The sequence below is a fragment of the Schistocerca piceifrons genome, chromosome 4, assembly GCF_021461385.2.
Source record: "Schistocerca piceifrons isolate TAMUIC-IGC-003096 chromosome 4, iqSchPice1.1, whole genome shotgun sequence".
Classification (NCBI taxonomy): domain Eukaryota; kingdom Metazoa; phylum Arthropoda; class Insecta; order Orthoptera; family Acrididae; genus Schistocerca; species Schistocerca piceifrons.
This window is the reverse complement of record NC_060141.1, coordinates 796,136,678-796,161,828: the sequence shown is the minus strand read 5'-3', so window position 1 is coordinate 796,161,828 and position 25,151 is coordinate 796,136,678. Positions and strand designations below refer to the sequence as shown.

The 25,151-nt window shown below is 42.1% G+C and overlaps 1 protein-coding gene across 1 annotated transcript in view; it reads right to left on the bottom strand.

Annotated features, from left to right (window-relative positions):
* Nucleotides 1-1,983: 1,983 nt before the first annotated feature.
* The window catches only part of LOC124794894 (endothelial differentiation-related factor 1 homolog), an 83,843-nt gene continuing 60,675 nt past the window's right edge, over nt 1,984-25,151 (bottom strand). Inside the window, exon 5 of the mRNA XM_047258593.1 lies at nt 1,984-3,177. Coding sequence (XP_047114549.1) covers nt 3,116-3,177 — 62 coding nt within the window. The 3' untranslated portion in view covers nt 1,984-3,115. The remainder of the gene's footprint in view (nt 3,178-25,151) is intronic.

Sequence of the window (25,151 nt, the reverse complement as noted above, 5' to 3'; positions counted from 1 at the left end):
GCTCAAGCTATAAGGCTTGACAATTGAAGAGTAATCAATATGGCCAGCTTATTTGCGAGTGTTCATGCATTCTGCAAGTTTATTGAAGGACTGACACTGGAATCTAGATTTCAAAATATTCCGCTGTACTAATATTATCACTTAAAGCAGGTATTTGCACTTACATATTTGAACTGAATCTGTTTGCGTCTAAGTAATTTGAATTGGGTTATTCCACATGAGGAGTGTGTAATATTGCTCGAGGCCCTGCGTATCAAAAGTTTGGAATAACTGTATTCAAAGTGCCAAATGCAGAAGAATGCAAGATATTCCCTGCTGCGCTGAAGTATTTGCAATCCAGTATACACAGCGAACTGGACCTGCATCATATTAAATACACTACATGTTTGCATGGTTCTGTACAATACTGTGACTGTGATTGTGAGTAACAGTGCTTAGTACATTGTTAGGAAACTTAGTCACTGTTGGCAGCTACTGATTCACAGGCAGCATGGTGCAAATAATGTCAGATGCAGGTGGCCTGTCAAATGCCAGACAAAAAAAGTGAAATTAGTCCTCCTCAATACTTCGATGTGGCATGCAAATTCATTAGAAGCAAAACTTGCTCTGTTTGCTAAAAATACTCAGTTTAACAACTTGTTATAAGGTGTATTATATTTGGGATTATTTCCAAAATGTTTTAAGCTGCTTTCTTTGCCAAAAATGAAACTAACCACTGCTGTAAATTTTATGTAAGTCCTTAACAGGATATTAAAAAAATGTATACCAAAATGATTGTCATGAAAGAAAACACCAGTCAGCTCTTCAAGCTTTTAACTTCTCTTTAGGAGTCCTTCCTACAACCTTCCATTAACAACATCTAAAACATGAAAACATTTCATATGGGAATCATATGAAAGACAATATTCTCAAGCATTTCAACAAACTCTTCAAATATTAGCTAAAAACAAAGCAAATAACAAACCTGACAAATGTTTTAACTGGTATTTGCAGTGAACACACATAGGTGCTAACTGTTTTATGGACACCAACAAACAACGTCTACTAGCCTCTCATTTCACTATAATACTGTTATGGACAGGAGGCAAGAATGCAATGGTTTATATCTAAAGAACAAAAACATTAAAATTTTGCATTAATGAAATTTGTTACTTTTTAAATGTAAGTAGTTGAACAATGGTAGTTAGTGAAGAAGTTGCATTTGTAATATAAAGGGTGTTCCAAAATTACCTTCACCACCATGACCACATGAACTCGAGGGAGGGTGGTTTTTTTTTTCCTTTTTTTTTGCTCAATTTCCAAACATTCTCCTACGTCCAAGTGCCAGAGTTTCATCACACTGCACTTCACTGACACAGAATATATTATTTTCATGTTTTGTAAGTCCACACAAAGTGAATTTATAAAACATGAAAATGATAGCATGCTCTGTATCAGTGGAGTGCAGTGTGACATAAACCTAACTCTTGGACACAGAAGAAAATTTAAAAATGAATTACATGAAAAAAAAAGACCATTGAAGATGTTTAAAATAAAGTGAAATGTGTCTGGCCCAAATGAGACTTCATAGTCGCAAAGGTGGAATACATTCCATATTTATTAATTTTTTATTTTTTAATCCCCCCTCCAAAAAAAACACAAACACCATCAAAAGAAGTCTCATTGCTCATATTCACCTGATTTATGACCTAATACAAAAAGAAAAACTTCAGATTAACAACCATTCGAATTGACCATATTATATACTGACCTTATAACCTTCACATTACACAATCTGCTTCAGTCCTGACATTAAATAAATTTATTTCATAACATGCAGCACCGACAGGTGTTGGTACTGCTACTGTAGTAACAGGGCTACACAAATATTAATCTCAGATTTTACTGTAATTCCTCTGATTTCTATTTTGCTACACAATGAAATACAACAAATCAGTCTGCATTAAGTAAAGGAGGAGTAAAAAAAAATAAAAAATGCAAAACTTGTAATAGCAGTCCAGTCACTTTATAACATGTGTTAAAAATACAAACTTAAAGAAAACTTTCAAATTAAACAGTTATCAAATAATGGACATCAAAAGCATGATACAACACTGTGTTTTCCACCCTACAGCATCAGTCTGTTTCTATTTTAACTACCATTAATATTTGTTTAAACAAAAGCTCTGTATACAAATACTTGAGAAACTCTAACAAGATAAAACATTAACTGCAAAAAACATTTAGCTAACTCATTTATCTATGTCTCCAAAATTAAACAAACTCCCATGAAATATGGGTGACAGGCCAGATTTTATAAACATTCCTGGGAACCAGCTGTATTTGAATTACAGAAAGATCTAATCTTGCACTTGAGAGTAACTTTTGAAAGAAGTTTTTCAGGAATGTCATGTCAGAAAGAAGCCTGTTACTCTAAACTTAATTCTTCTTCATTGTGTATGTGTGCTGAAGAAGGGAAATTGGTATTCAAACCATCAACAATACACAATGAATAATAAAAACAAATACTAAAACAACCACATGCCATATTAGTACATTAGATAATAAGAAATTATCTTACAATATATCAGATATGTTCCTACATAAGACATAGTTCACCAAATTTCAAAACATACTTCTGAGTAAGTCTTAAATGCACCAATTTATACATTGATCTTTGAATCACTGCAATATAAAGGATATCTTCCTAAACATTACCCCCAACCTTACAGCCATGTCTTTCCTGTACAAGGCATCATGACTATTTCAACATATTATGGTTTTCTTAAATACAGAGCAATTGTGATTATGCATGTAATGAGATTACTTGCAGTAAAAAATAAAACAATTCCCTTAAATTGTTATCTAAGAAACAACTTGATCAATATATTACAGACAGTGAAATAAGTAGTTTAATTTTTTTTCCGTTACATGTGCTGAAAACAAAATTTGGAAGAAACCAACTATCTGAACATACTAAAGTACGTTGTGAAATTGCAATCTTTCCCCATCCCTTCCTCTTAAAACTGAAGACACAAAGCTGTCAGGAATATTCTAGAAATAGATTCCCACCAGCAGGACAAACTTGTCAATCGATACACACACATGCAGTACAGTTGTGCCCCCAAGGACGAAACTACTTTTTCGTCCCAGGGGGCAGTAACGGTTGGCCCTTGTCCTTTCCTCGGAGTTTTATTCCTGAAAGATAAACAGACACTATCAGTACAAGATCTCAAGCAACTTCTATTGCTACTTTGCATTAGGTAAACTTTAACAGCAAATTTCAGCTCTCTTATGGATTAACTGCAGTAAGAGCTTCCTATCTAACATTTATTGCTTAAACTGTATGTCAAAAAATATGATACTATTACTTTTATTACAATCTTTGATGAAACAGTATGTGAGATACAAACTGTCATCTTACACTTTTTAGAGTGACAGTGGATATGTGAAAAAAAGGAAACAAGATTCAACATTTCACCAGCTGAATGATGGTGAAGAATTATGGCAGTTAACAGCACCCTTTGCATAGTATGAATACATGAGAAACAAAAAACAAGAGGGATAGTGTACAGGTGGAGGGAAAAGAAAATGCTGTCTGGCAGATTGAGAAGGAGCTAGAAGGAGGGAGGTCAAAGCTGCCTGGCACAGCACTGGGAGGCTGTGCAACGGGAGGGGGAATGAGAATCAGAAAAGAATAGAAGCAGAGAAGGGATAAAAACCGGTGGATGCCTTGTCCTATAGCAGCATACAATGAGGGTGATGGGACGTCGATTGGGAGTACGTGATATACTACAGGGGATTAAAACTATTAGGTGGAGGGTGTGGGGACAGTAGATTACTGTAGGTTGAGCCTGGGATTTTTTTCAGGAGTGGAAAATGTGTTGTAAGGGTAACTCCCATCTAGACAGTTCAGAAAAGCTGGTGGTGGAAGACAGGATCCAGATTGCAGTCAACCACAATATGTACAGCTGCATTGTTTACCACAGGGTGGTCCACTTTGTTCTTGGCCAGTCTGGCAATGGCACTCATTCTGGTGGACAGCTGGTTGATAGTCATGCCTATATAAAAGGCCATGCAATTTCACTGATGGTCCAGTCTCTGATGTGGTAGGATAAGTCCGCAATAGGACTAGAACAGAAAGTGTTGGGTGAGTGAGTTTGGAAGGTCTTCCACCTGGGTCTCCAATAGTAATAAAAATCCCTGTGCAAAGTGCTAGGATTGAGTGAGTTGGTTGGTTGTTTTGTAGTGAAAGGGACTAAACTGCAAGGTCTTCAGCCCCTTCATCCGTTACATGGCAAACCAGAAGTAGTCATCAAAGTTAGGAGGCAAAAGGCAAATGCTGGAAAGCTTGAGTGTAACTAAAAACATAAAAATTATATATAAATACAAAGATGAGGTGACTTACCGAACAAAAACGCTGGCAGGTCGATAGACACACAAACAAACACAAACATACACACAAAATTCAAGCTTTCGCAACAAATTGTTGCCTCATCAGGAAAGAGGGAAGGAGAGGGGAAGACGAAAGGAAGTGGGTTTTAAAGGAGAGGGTAAGGAGTCATTCCAATCCCGGGAGCGGAAAGACTTACCTTAGGGGGAAAAAAGGACAGGTATACACTCGCACACACGCACATATTTATGTCTGCTTGTGTCTATATGTGTGGATGGATATGTGCGTGTGTGCGAGTGTATACCTGTCCTTTTTTCCCCCTAAGGTAAGTCTTTCCGCTCCCGGGATTGGAATGACTCCTTACCCTCTCCTTTAAAACCCACTTCCTTTCGTCTTCCCCTCTCCTTCCCTCTTTCCTGATGAGGCAACAATTTGTTGCGAAAGCTTGAATTTTGTGTGTATGTTTGTGTTTGTTTGTGTGTCTATCGACCTGCCAGCGTTTTTGTTCGGTAAGTCACCTCATCTTTGTATTTATATATAATTTTTCCCACGTGGAATGTTTCCTTCCATTATATAAAAACATAAAAACCATGATAAAAGTCCAGGAAACAGACAGCACACACAAGTCGATAAAAGATCAGTCACCACACGGCATTAGAACCAAGAAATGAAAAACCATAAAGAGAATAAAAAGGTGGGAAGGTTAGAGGCCAGGCAAGGGCCACCAAGGGGCCCTGGGGGAGGGGGGAGCCAAAGAAGGGCACCCCGTCAACCCCATGACAGTCAATGACACCATGAACCCCTACCTTACAGGGATCAATAGAAACCACCTTTGCAGGTAAAATGGTAGCCCCAGGTCAGCCTAGTTGTCACTGTCTGCTAGCACCAAAGGGAGTGAATCAGGAAGATTATAATGCCGCCTCGAAGTAGCCGAATCAGGGCAGTCTGCAAGTAAGTGGGGCACTGTCAGGCAGGCTCTGCATCGGCAGTGAGAAGGATCCTCACATCTGAGAATGTGACCATGGGTCGGCCAAGAGTGGCAAATCCAGTCTACAGAGGACAGTATTCCCTGCGAGAAGCATGCAAGGAAGACTGCAATGTGGTACTGACTTCCTTAATTGTTCTGTTTGTTTGGGGCGATCAGGTCAAACCATTCTGGGTTCCAGGCTTCCAGCAATCAATGGTGTATAAATAGCCGGAAATCCGGTTCTGGGACCCCAATTTCCAGAATCCGCATCCTGCCGGCCAGCTCGTTCATTTCCCCAAATCCCAACATGACCAGGCCTCGAAATGATAATGACTGGCTGTCCAGCTTGATGGAAGTCAGAGACAAGATCCTGGATAGCCATAACCAGTAGGTTAGGAGAGTAGCACTGGTCTATAGCCTGAGGGCTGCAAAGGGAGTCACTACAGATTATGATACTCTTGTCAGTGCAAGAACAAACATGGATAAGCGCTAATTTAATAGCCATCAATTCAGCTGTGAAGACAATGCAGCCGTTTGGCAAAGAGTGGAGTTCACTGCTCTGTGCATGTGTGTATACAAAGCCTGTTTGGCCATCGACCACTGAGCTGTCAGTGAATATGCTTCCGAACCCAGGTACTTCTGGAGGGCAGCCAGAACAAGCAGCGAAAAATTGTGGGTAACGGAATCTTTTGGACGATAGGAGACTTCAAGGCAAGTCCGAGGTCGGGGCACAAGCCATGGGGACAGATGCAATGTCTCCCTGACCAGAGGTGACAGTGGAGGGAGTTACAGTTCCGAACAGAGACACTGGAAGCATGCAGCAACTGTAAACCCAATTCTAGGTCACTGCTGTGGGAGGTGGTGCTCCCTTCCATAGAAAAGGACCAGGATTCTTGCTTTCATCATTTTATAAGGTAACAAACATGGGACATGGGACGGAGCCGTTAAAGGCAATAAGGTGCACCGCACTGGCGATGGTGTTGGAGGAGGGGGGGGGGGGGGGGGGGACAGTGAGGAAGAGGGGATGGGTTGGTTGGTTGGCTGCCATAACTGCCGCCATTGTATGCTGAATAACCGAATCCATACTGCCTTGTGACAGGGAGCTAAGGATGATAGCAGAGATGAACCCATCCCAGTCAGCATTATGGAGAACCCATCTGGAAGGCCATCTAGGGGAGCAATGCTGAGGGAGGGACAGCAAGATCAGCAAGAGGGCACTACAATAGAGGTCATCTTGGACCCTCAGTGGACAGATGATAGAAGACCATGAGCGCAAAAGGAGAGCTCAATGTTTGAATAAGTTTCATGTGCCACACTGAAAGTGTGGGGACACCACAGTTCAAGAGGCAAAGATCCAGTTGTGCCAGTAAAGTTTCAATGTCTTCATCATGGCCAGTGATCACTGTTCCACCCCACAGAGGGTTATGGGTACTGAAGTCACCCATGACTAGGAAAGGTGGTGGGAGCTTAAAAACTAATGCAGACAGTATATCCTGGGACACATCATCATCACCATCATCATCATCATCATCATCATCAGGGAGATGAACATTACAGATCCTGATATGCCTGTTCCCAGACAGACACAGCCTCCAATGGAGTATCATGAGAGACAAGATCAATGTATACAGAGTTCAGCACAAAGGTACAAACTCCATCCAGTACCCTCTCAGTTTGTACAATTCTTAAAATCACTTCAGTAGCCACGAAGGGCATGGGTCTGAGTTGCTGGAAAGCATGTATCCTGGATGGCAACATAGAATGCAGGGTATGTGCTTAAAAGCTGCCATAGCCCATCTAGGTGGTGGAAAAATCTGGTATAGTTCCACCGGACGATACGAGCATCTGAATACTATTGGGGTATTAAGCGACTGGAGGTGTGCAGGTTATGACCCAGGGTATGTACTGCCACCAGCTGAGATGTCAGGGGATCTGCTGACATAGGTTCTGTGGAACATTGCCTGGGAGATCTGGTGTCTCAGTGGCCACCAGCATCTCCATCTTGGGCACAGAAGTAGTAAATGCAGAGACCAGTGGTGTGGGGGCCACCGAAGTTTCCTTCATCTTCGAGGACTTTTGTTTGTCCTCCTCCTCCTCCTCCTCCTCCTCCTCCTCCTCAGAAGATGAGGTCTGAGGTTTTCCTGAACTGGTTTCAGGGACAGAGGAAGAACAAAAAGTCCAACGGCCAGCAGGGACCATGAAAGGGAGAGCCCCAAGGGACCTCTTCCTAGTTAGTGAAGCTGGAGATGGTTTTGGCACCTCTGGCTGGAGGATGAGCACTGGTGTCCCTGGCAGCTGGGGAACCAATGGTCCCGAAGCGGGTGCGACGGGAAGACATATGTCCGAATTTCATACACTGGAAGCATCTAACAGGAGGAGGAACATAGGTTTTCACGTCACAATGTTAGACCCTGACTTTCTCAGGCAACACATCACCCCCAAAAGCCAAGATGAAGGTCCTGGTAGCAACTCTGTTTTCCCTTGCTCCCCTGTGGTCACAACAGATGAAGCATACACCCCTTCACTCTAATTTGGCCTGCAGCTCATTGTCAGACTGCAGAAGAAGATCACAGTGAAAGATGATGCGCTGGACCATACTGAGACTCTTGTCTGGAGTGGCAGTCATGGGAATGTCACCCAACTTTTCACAAGAGAGCAGCACCTGTGACTGGGCAGGAGATGACATTTTGATCAGGAGGGAGCCGCTCTCCGTCTTAGGGATGGCGGCAACTTCCCTATATTTGTCCTGAATGTTTTACATAAGAAGTAAAGCTTTGTGGCCAATAGCTGTGTCCCCATCAATCCCCCACACAGACCAGGTACTGGGGGAAGAATTTTGTTCCTTGTTGTTTAATCGCAAGTTCCTCCTACAGCACGGCATGGGAAGGAAACGCATTGGGATCATACACAGTGGCATCATATGAGGCCTTTACGCTGCTGGGGCCATGCGAGCACCAGCGAGATAAAAGTTTATGTCTCTTCATGTGTCAACTATCTGCCATGGTACCACCCACTCTGAACAGGGGCTCTCCCAATGGTTGCCACCCAGCCACAGCTGCAGCTACCTGGCCAGTAACCTGCTGCCAGGAGTCCCCATACCCTAGTCATGACGGGCACATACACTATGTGATCAAAAGTATCTAACACCCCCAAAAATAAACATTACTATTATTAGGTGCATTGTGCTGCCACCTACTGCCAGGTACTTCAAATCAGCAACCTCAGTAGTCATTAGAGTGTCATTAGAAGTGGGAGAGAGCAGAAGAGGGCGCTCCGAGGAACTCGCGCACTTCGAACATGGTCAGGTGACTGGGTATCACTTCGTGTCATACATCTGTTCACGAGATTTCCACACTTGTAAACATCCCAAGGTCCACTGTTTCCAATGTGATAGTGAAGTGGAAACATGAAGGCACATGTACAGCACAAAAGCCTACAGGCCGACCTCGTCTATTGATTGACAGACTGCCGACAGTTTAAGAGGATCGTAATATGTAATAGGCAGACTTCTATGCAGACCATCAAGCAGGTATCCCAAACTGCATCAGGATTCAGTGCAAGTACTATGACAGTTAGGCAGGAGGTGAGAAAACTTGGGTTTCATAGTCTAGCGGCTGCTCATAAGCCACACATCACTCTGGTAAATGCCAAATGATGCCTTGCTTGGTGTAATGAGTGTAAACACAGGACGACTGAACAGTGGAAAAAATCCTGTGTGAAGTGACAAATCACGGTACATAATGTGGCGATCTGATGGCAGAGTGCGAGTATGGTGAATGCCCAGTGAACATCATCTGCCAGCATGTGTAGTGCCAATAGTAAAATTCGTAGGCAGTGGTGTTATGGTGTGATCGTGTTTTTCATGGAGGGGGCTTGCACCCCTTGTTTTGCATGGAACTATCACAGCACAGGCCTACATTGATGTTTTAAGCACCTTCTTGCTTCCCACTGCTGAAAAGCAATTCGGGGATGGCAACTGCATCTTTCAACACGATCGAACAACTGTTCATAATGCACAGCCTGTGGCAGAATGGTTACACAAAAATAACATCCCCATAATAGACTGGCCTGCACAGAGTCCTGATCTGAATCCTATAGAACACCTTTCGGATCTTTTGGAATGCCGACTTCGTGCCAGGCCTCACCAACTACATCAATACCTGGGCTTCCATTCCCCAAGAAACCTTACAGCACCTGATTGAACGTATGCCACCGAGAGTGGAAGCAGTCATCAAGGCTAAGGGTGAGCCAACACCACATCGAATTCCAGCATTACCGATGGAGGGCACCACAAACTTTTAAGTAATTTTCAGCCAGGTGTACGGATACTTTTGATCACGTAGTGTACTCCATGGCTTATATGGGGAGTGTGCAGCGCAGGAATAGACAGTGCCACCTCTGCTTGGTCAACGGCCTACCATCTGGTGGGTACCTGACAACCCCCTCCCCTGCCAACAATGGGACAGCTAATGTGCTGTGTTTTGGGCATACTACAACAACAGGAAGGAAGGGTGCCGGGGTGGAAGGGCACGATGGGTGACTGCACGATTCTCACTTCTGCAAGATATGGAAAAGGTGGCACATCAAACCCAATACTGGAGACCCCACAATCATTACTAGAAGGTGAAGACAGCACTGGGAGTGAAACTAGAAATCAAGACCAAACTCCTGAACCAAGTCCGAGCAAGGTCTGCACTAAAAGGACCATATTACAAAGTGATAGGAGGAAATAGGGGTAAGCCAGAAGAGGAAAGAGAGAGGAGAGTGGCACAGGAATGGACCAGGATGCTGTGGAGGTTGAGTGGATCTCAGAGGATGTCCCCCATTTCACAGAACGATTATAGATAATCAAAGCTCTGACAAAGGGGATGTGGTTCAGTTGTTCCAGTCTGGGGTGGTACTGGATGATGCAGTGGGCGCACTTTTGTAGCTGGTCCTTGGAAGTGGTGGGAGGATTGGCAGGAAGTGAGAATATGGCAGGGGAAATGTTTGTGGACAAAGCCTGGGCAACAGTGCTGGTCTGCAAAGGCCTTTTGTCAGGCCTTCAGCGAACTGAGCAAAGTAGTTCTTTTTATTACATATGTACTAACCCCAGGTGGCTAGACTGTATGGGAAGTACTTTTTTTGTGTGGAAGAGCTGGCAGCTGTCGAAATGTGGGTACTCTTGGTGACTTTAATGTTGACAGTTGTGTGGATGGAGCCATCAGAGACGAGACGGTCAGTGTCGAAGAAGATGGCATACAGCATTGAGGAAGACCAAGTGAAGCAGGTAGGAGAGAAGGTGTTGAGGTTGTGAAGGAATGAGGTTGGGTGTCTTGGTCACAAGTCCAGATAATGTTCGCAGCAACATGAAGTCAATATTGATCATTTTTTCGACATTTGGGAAACAGTGTGTAAGGAGTTTGTTCCACATGGTCAGACTGAACGGGCAATTTTACTGCGAGGTTTTGAGGCGACTGAGGGAAAATGTTCAGTGCAAGTGGGCAGAGTTGTTGAAAAGAAAGACTGGTTGGTGCACCATGACAACACACCCAGGCACACCTCACTGGTTGTGAAGGAATTCCTGGCCAGAAACAAGATAGCAATTGCCCTCACCATGCTCACCAGATCTAGCCCTATGTGACTTCTACCTGCGTCCGAAGATAAAAATCACATTGAAAGGGTGACTGACTCAATTGAAGACATCCATGTGCAACCCAACAGGTCCTGAACACCCTTAACTCTGCAGATTTCCAGGAGTGCTTCCAAAAATGTGAACACTGGAATCGCTCCATACATGACCAAGGTGACTATTCTGAAAGTGACAGAGGACATTATGATGTGAGTATAGTTTTCCAATTCTTACAATGAAATTCTCTGGTATTTTGGGTAGAACCTCATATGGTCTATCTCCTGGCTCAAACCTGTTATTTGAAGATGACCTCCTGACATTAACACAACCAATCTGTCATTTGAACTATTTTTCTCCACAGTTTCCTGTTGACCAGTGACCACGTCATCAAACGAATCCACACCAGAAAGTGGTCACTGGAATGCAAATTTGTGACAACTTCCCACTGAACTGTCTGCAACAGCTAGGGAGTAAAACCAGGGGACAATGGCTGAAGATGACCCTGTAGCTCTAAAAAAGTGTATCATCTGACCAGAGTTCAAAATGCAGATATTACTTAAATCGACAATTCACACGATAATTCGACTCCTGGAGCAAGTGATAGCCGAGTCCTACCGCACACTGTGTGCCTCGAGGTCCCCTAAGAGGAGGAACGGATGGGAGAAGTGTCCAGAAGAATTTAGTTAGTGCATCTGCATCCAACCAACTATGAGGTGGAAGACAAAGAACGAACTGTGACTTTTAACTGGTACGAGAACGCCCACTGCAACTGCTTGTATGGGTGTGGAAAGAGGGACAGGAAAGGAGTGGCATCTGTCAAACAAAACAGCCAATCCATCCTTAGTTGTATCTCCAATATAATCATATTTGCTGCACCGCAGGGGTGGTAGCCCCATAATGCATGTGTGTCGATGACTTCAAACAGTTTCTTGTAAGCATATACAGAGCAGTCTTTCCTGGGCTAGCAGTTGTAATTCTTCCAAATGTGACTGGTATCCATTTAAGTTCCACTGCAACACGGAAGCCACTGTGGGAGTCATTGATTGGCAATGATTGTCAGGTCTTCCCTCCCCAGTGGCAGTGATTTACCAGAGATGTCCGGGGGAACATTAGATGGTGCCTGGATTTTCAGTTCCTCCATGTGGATGTGAATATCCTCGACAATAAAATCACCATCACAAAGGGAGAGCACTCAATAATCTGAACATTTAGCTACTTTTGATTTCTAACGACTTTTTGTATGATATTTTTTTACTTAGGGGAGGAGTTGCTTGCATGGTAGTGAGAAAAGCTAGAGGGCTTCTGATGATATGCAGTGGTATGTGGCTGAGGTTCGAAGTCCATTGTTGACATCTTCCGAATGATTACAGGTTCGAGTGTAGCTTTTACTCCCACAGGTACGCTGCCAACTGCACGTACTCTTAACTTTAATCCGTGGTATGAGTTTGTGTGGTGGAATCACACTTGGTGACTATCTTTGTCAGAGGCGATGCAACAGTAGTAGTGAACATCGCAGATTGCACAGTTTTGAATGCTTTTTTAGCTTCACTATAGGGTGGTGGTTGTTGTGGTCTTCAATCCAGAGACTGGTTTGATGCAGCTCCCCATGCTACTCTATCCTGTGCAAGCTTCTTCATCTCCCAGTACCTACTGCAACCCACATCCTTCTGAATCTGCTTAGTGTATTCATCTCTTGGTCTCCCTCTACGATTTTTACCATCCACACTGCCCTCCAATACTAAATTGGTGATCCCTTGATGCCTCAGAACATCCTCCTCCCAACCGATCCCTTCTTCTAGTCAAGTTGTAGCACAAATTTCTCTTCTGCCCAATTCTATTCAATACCTCCTCATTAGTCATGTGATCTACCCATCTAATCTTCAGCATTCTTCTGTAGCACCACATTTCGAAAGCTTCTATTCTCTTCTTGTCCAAACTATTTATCGTCCATGTTTCACTTCCATACATGGCTACACTCCATACAAATACTGTCAGAAACGACTTCCTAACACTTAAATCTATACTTGATGTTAACAAATTTCTCTTCTTCAGAAACGCTTTCCTTGCCATTGCCAGTCTAGTTAATATCCTCTCTACTTCGACCAACCTCAGTTAGTTTGATCCCCAAATAGCAAACCTCATTTACTACTTTAAGCGTCTCATTTCCTAATCTAATTCCCTCAGCATCACCCGACTTAATTCAACTACAATTCAGTATCCTCATATTGCTTTTGTTGATGTTCATCTTATATCCTCCTTTCAAGACATTGTCCATTCCGTTCAACTGCTCTTCCAGGTCCTTTGCTGTCTCTGACAAAATTACAAAGTCATCAGCGAACCTGGAAGTTTTTATTTCTTCTCCATGAATTATAATTCATACTCCAAACTTTTCTTTTGTTTCCTTTGTTGCTTCCTCAATATACAGATTGAATAACATCAGGGATATGCTACAACTCTGTCTCACTCCCTTACCAACAACTGCTTCCCTTTCATGCCCCTTGACTCAGAACTGCCATCTGGTTTCTGTACAAATTGTAAATAGCCTTTCGATCCCTGTATTTTACCCCTGCCACCTTCAGAATTTGAAAAATAGTTTTCAAGTCAACATTGTCAAAAGCAAGTCTACAAATGCTAGAAACATAGGTTTGCCTTTCCTTAATCTATCTTCTAACATACGTCGTAGGGTCAGTATTGCCTCAAGTGTTCCAACATTTCTACGGAATTCAAACTGATCTTCCCCGAGGTTGGCTTCTACCAGTTTTCCACTCGTCTGTAAAGAATCCGCGTTAGTGTTTTGCAGCCGTGACTTATTGAACTGATAGTTCGGTAATTTTCACATCTGTCAACAGCTGCTTTCTTTGGGATTAGAATTATTATTTCTTCTTTAAGTCTGAGGGTATTTCACCTGTCTCATACATGTTGCTCACCACATGGTAGAGTTTTGTCAGGACTGGCTCTCCCAAGGCTGTCAGTAGTTCTAAGGGAATGTTGTCTACTCCCAGGGCCTTGTTTTGACTTATGTCTTTCAGTGCTCTGTCAAACTCTTCATGCAGTATCATATCTCCCATTTCATCTACATCTATGTCCTCTTCTATTTCCATAATATTGTCTTTAAGTACATCGCCCTTGTATAGACCCTCTATATACTCCTTCCACCTTTCCTCTTTCCCCTCTTTGCTTAGAACTGGTTTTCCATCTGAGCTCTTGATATTCATACAAGTGTATCTCCTTTCTCCAAAGGTCTCTCTAATTTTCCTGTAGGCAGTATCTATCTTACCCCTACATCCTTACATTTGTCTCTAGCCATTGCACTTCCTGTCGATCTCTTTTTTTAAATGTTTGTATCCCTTTTTGCCTGCTTCATTTACTGCATTTTTGTATTTTCTCCTTTCATCGATTAAATTCAATATACCTTCTGTTACCAAGAATTTCTACTAGCCCTCGTCTTTTTACCAACTTGATCCTCTGCTGCCTTCACTATTTCATCCCTCAAACCTGCCCATTCTTCTTCTACTGTATTTCTTTCCCCCATTCCTGTCAATCGTTCCCTTATGCTCTCCCTGAAACACTCTACAACCTCTGGTTTAGTCAGTTTATCCAGGTCCCATCTCCTTAAATTCCCACCTTTTTGTAGTTTCTTCAGTTTTAATCTACAGTTCATAACCAATAGATTGTGGTCAGAGTCCACATCTGCTCCTGGAAATGTCTTAAAATTTAAAACCTGGTTCCTAAAACTCTGTCTAACCATTATATAATCTATCTGAAACTTTCCAGTACCTCCAGGCCTCTTCCATGTATACAACCCTCTTTCATAATTCTTGAACGAAGTTATGCTCTGTGCAAAATTCTACCAGGTGGCTTCCTCTTTCATTTCTTACCCCTATTCCATATTCACCTAATAGATTTCCTTCTCTTCCTTTTCCTACTGTCGAATTCCAGTCCCCCATGACTATTAAATTTTCGCTTCCCTTCACCATCTGAATAATTTCTTTTATCTCAGCATACATTTCATCAACCTCTTCGTCAAAATCTGTGGAGCTAGTTGGCATATAGACTTTTACTACTGTAGTAGGGGTGGGCTTCGTGTCTACCTTGGCCACAATAATACATTCACTATGCTGTTTGTAGTAGCTTACCCACACTCCTATTTTTTATTCATTATTAAACCTACTCCTGCATTACCCCTATTTGATTTTGTATTTTTCACCATAGGGTATCCATCTCTTTAACTTTCAATTCCAGTTTTTCTTTCTTCATTATGAACCCCATACTTTGCTTCATAGTGGGTGATCCCCACAACAATTTAATACATTTCAGAAGAACTGTACAAGAATGGCCCAACTTGCAAGCTGAGCCTCTAAAATTTGCAAACGTAGATACCCTGTCACATGCCATAGTGGTATGACCAAATCTTTGGCACCTGAGTCATCGCACTGGACTGGGAACAAACAGTCAAACCTTTAAGACAGATATAACCTGCAAGGATTTGTTTGGCAATTCTGAAGTACTGTACGTTACAATAGATGTTGCAGTTTATTCCAATGTGCCATTAACTCTCCTCATATAGTACTGTAGTTCTACATCTACATCTACATTTATACTCCGCAAGCCACCCAACGGTGTGTGGCGGAGGGCACTTCACGTGCCACTGTCATTACCTCCCTTTCCTGTTCCAGTCGCGTATGGTTCACGGGAAGAACGACTGTCTGAAAGCCTCCGTGCGCACTCTAATCTCTCTAATTTTACATTCGTGATCTCCTCGGGAGGTATAAGTAGGGGGAAGCAATATATTCGATACCTCATCCAAAAACGCACCCTCTCGAAACCTGGCGAGCAAGCTACACCGCGATGCAGAGCGCCTCTCTTGCAGTCTGCCACTTGAGTATATTAAACATCTCCGTAACGCTATCACGGTTACCAAATAACCCTGTGACGAAACGCGCCGCTCTTCTTTGGATCTTCTCTATCTCCTCCGTCAGACCGATCTGGTACGGATCCCACACTGATGAGCAATACTCAAGTATAGGTCGAACGAGTCTTTTGTAAGCCACCTCCTTTGTTGATAAGACTACATTTTCTAAGGATTCTCCCAATGAATCTCAACCTGGTACCCGCCTTACCAACAATTAATTTTATATGATCATTCCACTTCAAATCGTTCCGCACGCATACTCCCAGATATTTTACAGAAGTAACTGCTACCAGTGTTTGTTCCGCTATCATATAATCATACAATAAAGGATCCTTCTTTCTATGTATTCGCAATACATTACATTTGTCTATGTTAAGGGTCAGTTGCCACTCCCTGCACCAAGTGCCTATCCGCTGCAGATCTTCCTGCATTTCGCTACAATTTTCTAATGCTGCAACTTCTCTGTATACTACAGAACCTCAAGATGAGTTATGTACTGTTTAGGTGAATGGTTGGTGAGGCAAACAAAGTCTTGCCGGCCCCCCCCCCCCCCCCCCCCCACACAACCACCGCCGCCATCACCACAACTACTCCCCCCCCTCCCCCCAATTATGCAAGACTTGCTTAGGCAAGTGCCACCCACATTTTTCTATTCATCACTTAACTCCTCAAGGGCGATCTCATTTGTATCAGAGCAAGAAACCATACCTATACAGAAATTAAGGGTGTTACAAAACTCAGGCAAAACAGTCACCTAAGGCCATGCATTCCAGAAGCTTAGATACTTTGGTTTGAAATGGTGGCTTCAACTAGAAGTGTTGCATTATGAAGTCACGTATCACTTTAAAGACCCACCAATACCTTCCAACACCTTGCAAGTATAGAACGGGGAGACCTCCTCAATGGTTCCCTCTGCTCTCTTGATTACAATAGAAGTTTTATGGCAGGCCGGTACCCTGTTACTATAATTCTGAGACTGCTTCTTGGGCAGACTGACCAACTGAGTGCTCTATATTGTGTATTGATATTGTGTATTGTGTGGGTGTAGGCACTACGCAACGGTACACCCATCCCATCAGGAGTAGATGACGTTTTACGTCGCTCCACAAGGATGCCCCGAGCCACTAGGGAAACAAATTTTGACACAGACAGAGCCCCATGTGCCTAAGCAAGTCTTGTATAATTGGGGGGAGGGGGGGGGAGTAGTTGTGGTGATGGCGGCGGTGGTTGTGTGGGGGGGGGGGGGGGGGGGCGGCAAGACTTTGTTTGCCTCACCAACCATTCACCTAAACAGTACATAGCACATCTTGAGGTTTAAACCAAACAATGGAAACTCCAGGTAGGAATATCAACAATGTAGGAAAAGATAGATTGTTACTTACCACAAAGAAGACAAGTCAAGCTTCAGACAGGCACAACTAAGACACACACTTACATCTTTTAATTATGCCTGCCTGCAACTTTGTGTGTCTTCTTTAGTGTGAGTACCAATCTGTCTTTTCCTCCATTGTTAATGCATCTTGAGGTTGAGGTTTTTACAGTGTTATCTACCTTACTCACTGTGCAGGCGGTGAAACCAAGGTTCTTATTCTCCGAAACACCCAACATCCACCCACCACACCTAACAATTGACCCTGAAGTATGCCCAGAGTTTACAGTACAAGATGTCTGGTGGTGTTGTCCAGTCCCCAGCTCAGGAAACCCATGGTCACTGTATCCACACCCTGCCACTGCTGGCAGAGCTCCCTGCCTGAGAAAAACACTGCCCACCTTTCCCTTGGTTGTAGGACGTTTCGTCAGGACCCTCCGCAGAAGGCTGTCTGGCTTGAGTTTTCCTGCCAGTAGCTATGCCTGCATAGCCGTCAATGTCACTGAGGCCCCATGTCCTGTTAAGGTGGTGTCCCCTGTGAGACATGTATTTTCTGTAACTCTAAAACTAAGGCCACTAGCAAAGTTCTATGAAGTGAAGGTGTCCAAAGGTTGATGAACTTTTCTCCTACATATTCCCCACAGTCTAGTTGACAGTGGTGGGGGCCTTTGTTCACAGGTATGAAGATGATACAGCCGTAAAGGATAGCTTGGAAACCAGCAGAGCAATTCGTCGAGCCTCAGTTCATTATACTCTATTAGGGTTTGAGATTTCTCAGAGTTATTCAGGAAGGATTGAGAGGTGACTTAATTACAAAGTTTCTCAAATGCCTTGAGAAGTGGTGAGGAGGAGGAATACTTTGGGGTGGAAATGCTGCAGGCAGAGACTGATGCTTCCTCTGTTGCTGTGGGCTGGTACTAAGTAGTAAAGTGGCATTTCCAACTGAAGCCGTGAATAAATCAGTTACCTTTAACTAGGGCAGCGTGACTGGATCTGTATGTGGGTCTGCAGGTTAGGCAGTTTGATATAATTCTGTCTCCTCATCAGAGAGGTGTCTTGATGACAAGTTTCTGTCTGAAATTGGCCTGGGATGGGGGGGGGTATCAGAGGGTGGTTATGGCTACCGCTGAGATTGTGTGGGAGACATAGTGGGAAAGGGAGGTCAAGCTGGACTTTTTGTTTTAGAGTAGGGAAGAGAGGTTTGGTAAGGGGCAGTGTCGTGGATGGTGGTTGCGAGAGAGGTAAAACAGATGTCACTTTTGATGTATTTGACCAACACAGTTAAAAGCTACCTCAGTTGGTGTGAAGTGTTTTGTTTAAATTTACAGCTGGATTCAACAGAACTATACTGAATGAGTTCAGAAAACAAGGAGCTGGAAGGTGGATTTTAAACAGAGACAGAAACTGATCATAATGGTGGTTGGCTGAGGCAACGTATAGATCAAGTGCAAGGTGGGAAAGAACCAAGGATTCATCAGTTTGAAATTTAAGAAGAGATAGTTGGAAAAATGTGTTGCTGCCAGAGGTGAGAACTTTCAGTTGAAAGTTTTAGGACTATTGACAAATGTGGAGCCAGACTAGAGGAAAAGTATGTGGGACTGTATTCTGGTCACGGACAGAGAAAGTCTGAAGTAACTATCCCATTTATACAGGATAACACACCATCATGAACATTTCAAGGTACTGAAACGAAGTTAATTGGAAACTTAAAGATCCAGAGGGATAGGTAAATATGTTTACGTATAATCCACTACACTTTTTAATGGCATTTGATAGCTCTTAAAATAACGAGCGTGGTGATATAACACTTGTGTTTAAACCTTTGGCAAAAATATTTGACAAATGTGAAAATTTGAAGACAAGGCAGCAGGAAGTGACTATTGTAGTGTAAACACTATCAAGTGGGAATCTCGTAGCAAGTCTGCTACTGTTACAGGCCTTTTGACTGATTACTTGTTTCCACAAAAACTGTTTACTTATACAGGAGTGTGTGCAACTACTTGGAATTTTCTTCCTAAGACATTTTTTGTAACACTAGAGGTTATCACAGAGTTCTATTTACAAAGATGGTAGCTGCCTCTGTATCTGTGTTACATACAGTAGTGCCAGGAGGCAATATGTTTTATAATAGTAGCATAGGCCTATTTTATGCCACAGGTAACGATGGAGCATCACACGAGTGCTCCCACTTGTCTGCATTTACACTGTGATTGCTGTTTCTAGCCATCTTGCCTTTCAATTTTAGGAAATTAAGCTAATATTTTAGCAAAAAGTTTCGAAACTAACTTTCACGAGAGCTATATCATTGTTCTCTTCTTTTCCCGAGCTTTTAAATGCCGTTAAAGAAGTATATCGTTTGATTACAAAAATTACTAGTAACTTCAATATTTCAAGTGATACAAGAGTTAAGCACCAAAATTATGTCTCCTCTGCCTGCTATCATTTGCCAAATACCTTGTTTCGATCTTTAACCATTCACAAAATAACAGGGGTTTTATGTTTTACGCAAATCACCCTTATTAAGCCTTCAACTTCATTTATGGTCTCATTGGTCAACTTCAGACACACTCTTAATCACTGTGCCTTTATAAATCAAACATAAAAATAGGCAGACATCTATGGGAACTATGGTGGACACGTCCAATGCCAACCTTTCAATAGGCTGTATGGTAGAGGAGTTATCAACATCAGATATTTGGCTCCCTGGTTTTGCACAGCTCTCCAGTCTAGATTAACAGTGAGAAAATAGTTCTCCACTTTCCTGCAACAGTAACTCCTTTCCCTAACTCAAATTCATATGGTCCATTTCCAGAGCCAGAGCAACCTACATTGACATAACCCTCCCTCTCACTGGAGCTTTCATCCAAAACTCAGTTCACATAAAATAACCCAGTAAGCAGCAATACTTCACTCAAAAGCTGCCACTGATTCACTACAAACCTAGGCATCTGTGGCAAACATTTCTGGACCAACAAAAAAATTCTTCTACACAGACAACAGCTGCCTTCCCCAGGCTTTCCTCTACTGCAGCTACCAAACTGATGTTGTCCAGACAAATCTCAGCAGTCTTCTCCTTCAATAAATACAGCTTCCATTTTGAAAAATCTGACACGCGATGCTTAATACCCAGTAGCACACATTACATAGCCAGGTCCCTACTTAAATTGAGAATCTCTACAAGATATCCTTACCATGCTATCACTGCCTCCTTCCGTAGCCTTCGTAACCTACACAGTGTCCTAATCAAGTGTCCCTAATCTTTATTTCCACCCTTATAATTGTTCCCCCAATAAAACTTGCCCCTCTGCACCCACCCATCAACACTCCAACTCCACCACAAGCAAATTCTACAAATTTGAAAGTGGAGCATATGTATGTTATCTACCAGCTAATGTGATCCCTGTATTTGTTTTTGTTGGAATGGTATGGCTGGTAGAGTGTATGACTGCACATGAACTGCCTAGTTAAGATACACCCAATATCCAGTTGCTGAGTATATTCTACAGCCCATGTGGGCAACCGGCCGCCCATGGTCTGCTCCTGGCCCATAAAAATAACTTCGTGCCTACATCTGTGCTTCACACCGGTAGTAGGTGACAATGGCACATGAATTACTGACTCCTTGTGAAATGTGCTGATTTGAGAAATGGCAACAGGGTCCATAACTTGGTGAATAACTAGTACTCTGCTGTCAGTCCACGCGCAAAGCTCTGTGCTAGTTGTTTGTTAATTTCGTATCAGTCTTTCCGTGCATCTTACTGAGTTTATTCACATAATGTCTGACATTCATGAAAGTAGATGCTAAAGATCACCAACTCAAGGAGAAATAGATAAAGAGTATTATTTCTTTACCAAGTGTAGAGAGAAAAGTTTCTGCTGCTTGTGCAGTTAACCACTATCTGTTATTGAGGAACATACAGTAAAACCCCATTTTTATGTTCCTGCGCCCTGCATTTTGTTTCCCCGCTTTTTACATTTATTTTTTTGGTCCCAACAGAAGTCCTATTCTTTCAGTACAATGCTTTCCCATCATTAATGACTGTGTTACAATGTTTCTGGGAATTTAAGTTTTCTTTGATGTTATAATGACCTTTAACATTAATTTTCACACAGATTTATTTAAAAAATGTGTTGTATTCCTGCTCAAATTCAGTCTTGGAACAAAGCAGAAAACACAGACTATAAGTTATTGATCATGTAACATACCAGTAGCACGTTAAGCAAAATTTTCCACTGTCAGCATGTTGGGTCACAGGTTTGTAGTGTTTGGAAGGGTGGGAAAGTATGCTGTGTCACAGCCTTAACGATAATCATGATCTGATGGTAGTGACTAGTAGCAACCATGCTCCAGCTCAATACATTTTATTATAGTGGCCTTAAATTAATTTCACAGTCGTCTACAAAAATAAACACTTTGAAAACAGCCATCTCTATAATGGGCTTTCATCAATTGTCATTACTTCTATGTGAAATATGCTAATCGGAGGCATGTAGTAGGGTTGCCAAACTTTTTTTGTCAAAGTAAGGGAGACTTTGACCCGACAAAATTAATAGGCCTAACACAACTTATTTAAATCTTAAAGCAGGTTTATTGCATGGACCAACCAAAAATCTTCTTCATAACAATTATAAGCTGAAGGCCTACAGAATTTTTTTACTTAAAACTATATTTGTTTATACTTTTGACAGCAGTCTGAAGTTTGTGACCCTTCTTTACAAATTGAACAAATTAATCACACGTGTAACAAAAATTAACACTTACTTGTAGTTAAGCTTTCATTAAATAGATTGCAACGGTTCCTATCATCAGACCACTTGCCGATCATCAAAGAAAAAATTCTTTCAATGTGAGCATTAGATGCCAGTATACTGAGAACGAAGCCAAGAATCTTATTTATCTCCTTGGTTTTAATTCCTTTGACCTCTGCCTCAATCATCATGGATACCCACTTTTCAACAGTGCTACCGTCGGTGGCAATTTTAGCATTTATTATATTTTTCGAACAACAAAATTCACTGTACAGGTTATCCTCATTTATGCCTACCTGAATACGAGTACGCATATTCTGAAAATCATTAAAATTAACTGAAAACTTTAAGGACTGCGGGAGCAAGGACTGAAATGCAGCATTGTCAGAAATGTTTACATTTTTTACAATGTAAGTTTAAAAGGTATCATAAAATTCAACATGATTCTTTGAATTTTCTTCTGATTGACAGGATCGGATCTATTTAAAATCTTGTGTGCATTGCTTCCAAAAAACGAGTCACCTTTTCTTCGCAAAATTTTCTTAGACAAAGCTTCAAAGGCACTACAGAACTCCATAATAATTAAATCTCCAGATGTTTTGAGGTTTCCAAAATAATATTTCCAATGTAAGAAAAAAATTGAACATATGCTCCAAGAATTAACATTTTGCTTGGATACTCATCACTAAAATATAATTTCAAAGCTTTAGGTGTTTCATTTCTGCTTTGATAATAACTTATTATTGGCTACCAGTTTTTTATTAGCCTATCAACAGCTGGTGTGAGGGATAGCCACCTAGTAGGCACATGCCTTAAAATTTCACATCAATCAGTACCAACAAAACTAAAAAAGATTTTAATTCTTCCCTACATTTTGCTGACACTTAAAAGTGTCCATAAATGTTAACTATCATTTCTACGTCTACATCTAAGACATCAGAAACATTAAATCCCATTATGGATTATGTGATTTGTGCAGTTTGCTTTAAATATTTTGTTATTTTTCACACTCAACAATTTCATCATGGATTTATTTGTGCCATAATTGACACTAGCATTATTGCCACTATAAGAAGAAATGCTATTTACATTTAATCAATGAGATTCAAGACTGTTTTCTATCAAAGCATGAACACCATGAGCACTCATCTGCTTGTTCCACAAAATCTAATAGTTGGGTCATTCCATGTCAGTTCTACCAGGGGCTCCAGCTCACAGTCTCAGATTTGACTGAAATTCAGTACACTAATTCTACCATGTGTGGAACACCCAGGTACAAAGTATTAGTTTCCCCTGCCAATTAGTTCCAGAATTATGAAAGAAGGTAGCGTGACCTGGAAATTGGTTGATTGGTTTTGGGGTTTGATGGGGGCTAAACATCGAGGTCATCAGTCCCCAGTTCCAAATAGACATACTTGTAAAAGGCCTATACAGTAAAAGCGTAACGTCTACACCCAGAGGGCAGGAACACCAAGGCGTACAGAGCTAAAATGAACACCGCAGTAACACAAAATAGAGGACACTTAAAAGGAGCAGAGCAAATAGTTGACTAGAGTAAAACAGACTACAGTGGTTGATGGATCAAGTGAAAGGTCAACCACTTAACTACAAACGAAGAACCTCCAGCTGGAAAGTGTCGATAGAGGTACCAACACAACTTTTTACCATAAAAGAAACTATTTTGGCAGCCACGTCACAATTAAAAGTCGCTGGAGTGGGTGTAGCCTGAGAAATCATGCGAGAGCACCCACACTAGAGTAAGTGATAGAACCCAGCTGCACGGATAAAACGTAAAACTGAGTCAGCTATAGAGGCATCATCACCGAGAATTAAAGGAAGTGCAGCTGGTAAATTTAAGGACTGCCGCAAGGGGGCTAAAAGGGGGCAGTCCATCAGAAGATGGACCACTGTCAGTCCTGCATCACAGCAACACTTGGGCAGGTTCTCACGACGAAGGAGATAGCTGTGGGTCAACCGCGTATGCCCAATTCGGTGACGGCAGAGGACAACCGAGTCCCTACTCGTGCCCCTCAAGGATGAGTTCCATACAGCCGTGGATGACTTGGCCATGCGGAGCTTATTTGGCGTGTTCAAGACAGACCATTCAGAGCTCCAGACATCACGGACCTTGCAATGTAGGGCTGACCACAGGTCTCGTTCCACGAGACCAAGCTCCAGGGGCGGCGAAGTGGTGGCCTGCTTGGGCAACCGATCGACACGTTCGTTTCCTGGAATGCCGATGTGGCCCAGGGTCCACACAAACGTCACTGAACGACCATACTTGGCGAGAGCAAAAACAGCATCTTGAATACCTGGAAAATGCAACCAGCACCTGGCAATATCTTCAGACCCAACTTCAGGTCTTAATAACTTTTGAACTGTTCCACACAGTCCAGTGAAATTTTTACAACCCAGTAACATCCAATTAGAGAACACACACTATGAATCAAAACATCAACAACATATTTCTGACGGAAAAAAATATCCAAAAATGGGATTAAAAAAATGTAATACGTAAAAAGGTACCTATTCTAGGTGCCCTCTAAGCCAAATATAATTCACTCAAAAAGGGTATAAATTTTTTGTGGTAAGCTTAATGTGGTCTAAACACACACAGAACTTATCATGCCGATATGAGTCACAAAAACTGAGTTACATGGACACGAAAATACAAAAATTTGAAAAATTACCTGAAAAACATGGATTTTTGAAGTGTGGTAGCACAAAAGGGACAAGTGGTATCCAAGCCAAATTTCACACTTTGCGTAAGTAGACCATAATGATATATATCTCAAAATTTCAGCATGTTATTGCAAGACATTTGTGTACAATGGAAGTTGACACATGTATTTGGTGATGTGGCCATTGTTCCACAACACAATTTTGTAAAAACATATCGTAAACTGTTCTGCGTCTTCTTATCCGCTCCCACAACTGTTTAATCACTAAGCAACAACATATAGACGGATTACCACAACCTTAACTGCTAAAAACCAGTCAATTGTGCTTCGAACAGAAGTTCTCCCACACTTTGGCTACTGTACTCTGTACACTGAGTGGCAAATTGTACTGTCTTCCTGACACTGTGGTAGGAACTTGAACTGTCATAAGAATATATTCAAAAGGAATCCAACACCTGTCTGCCAAACGTGGCCAATGAAATGCTCTTGC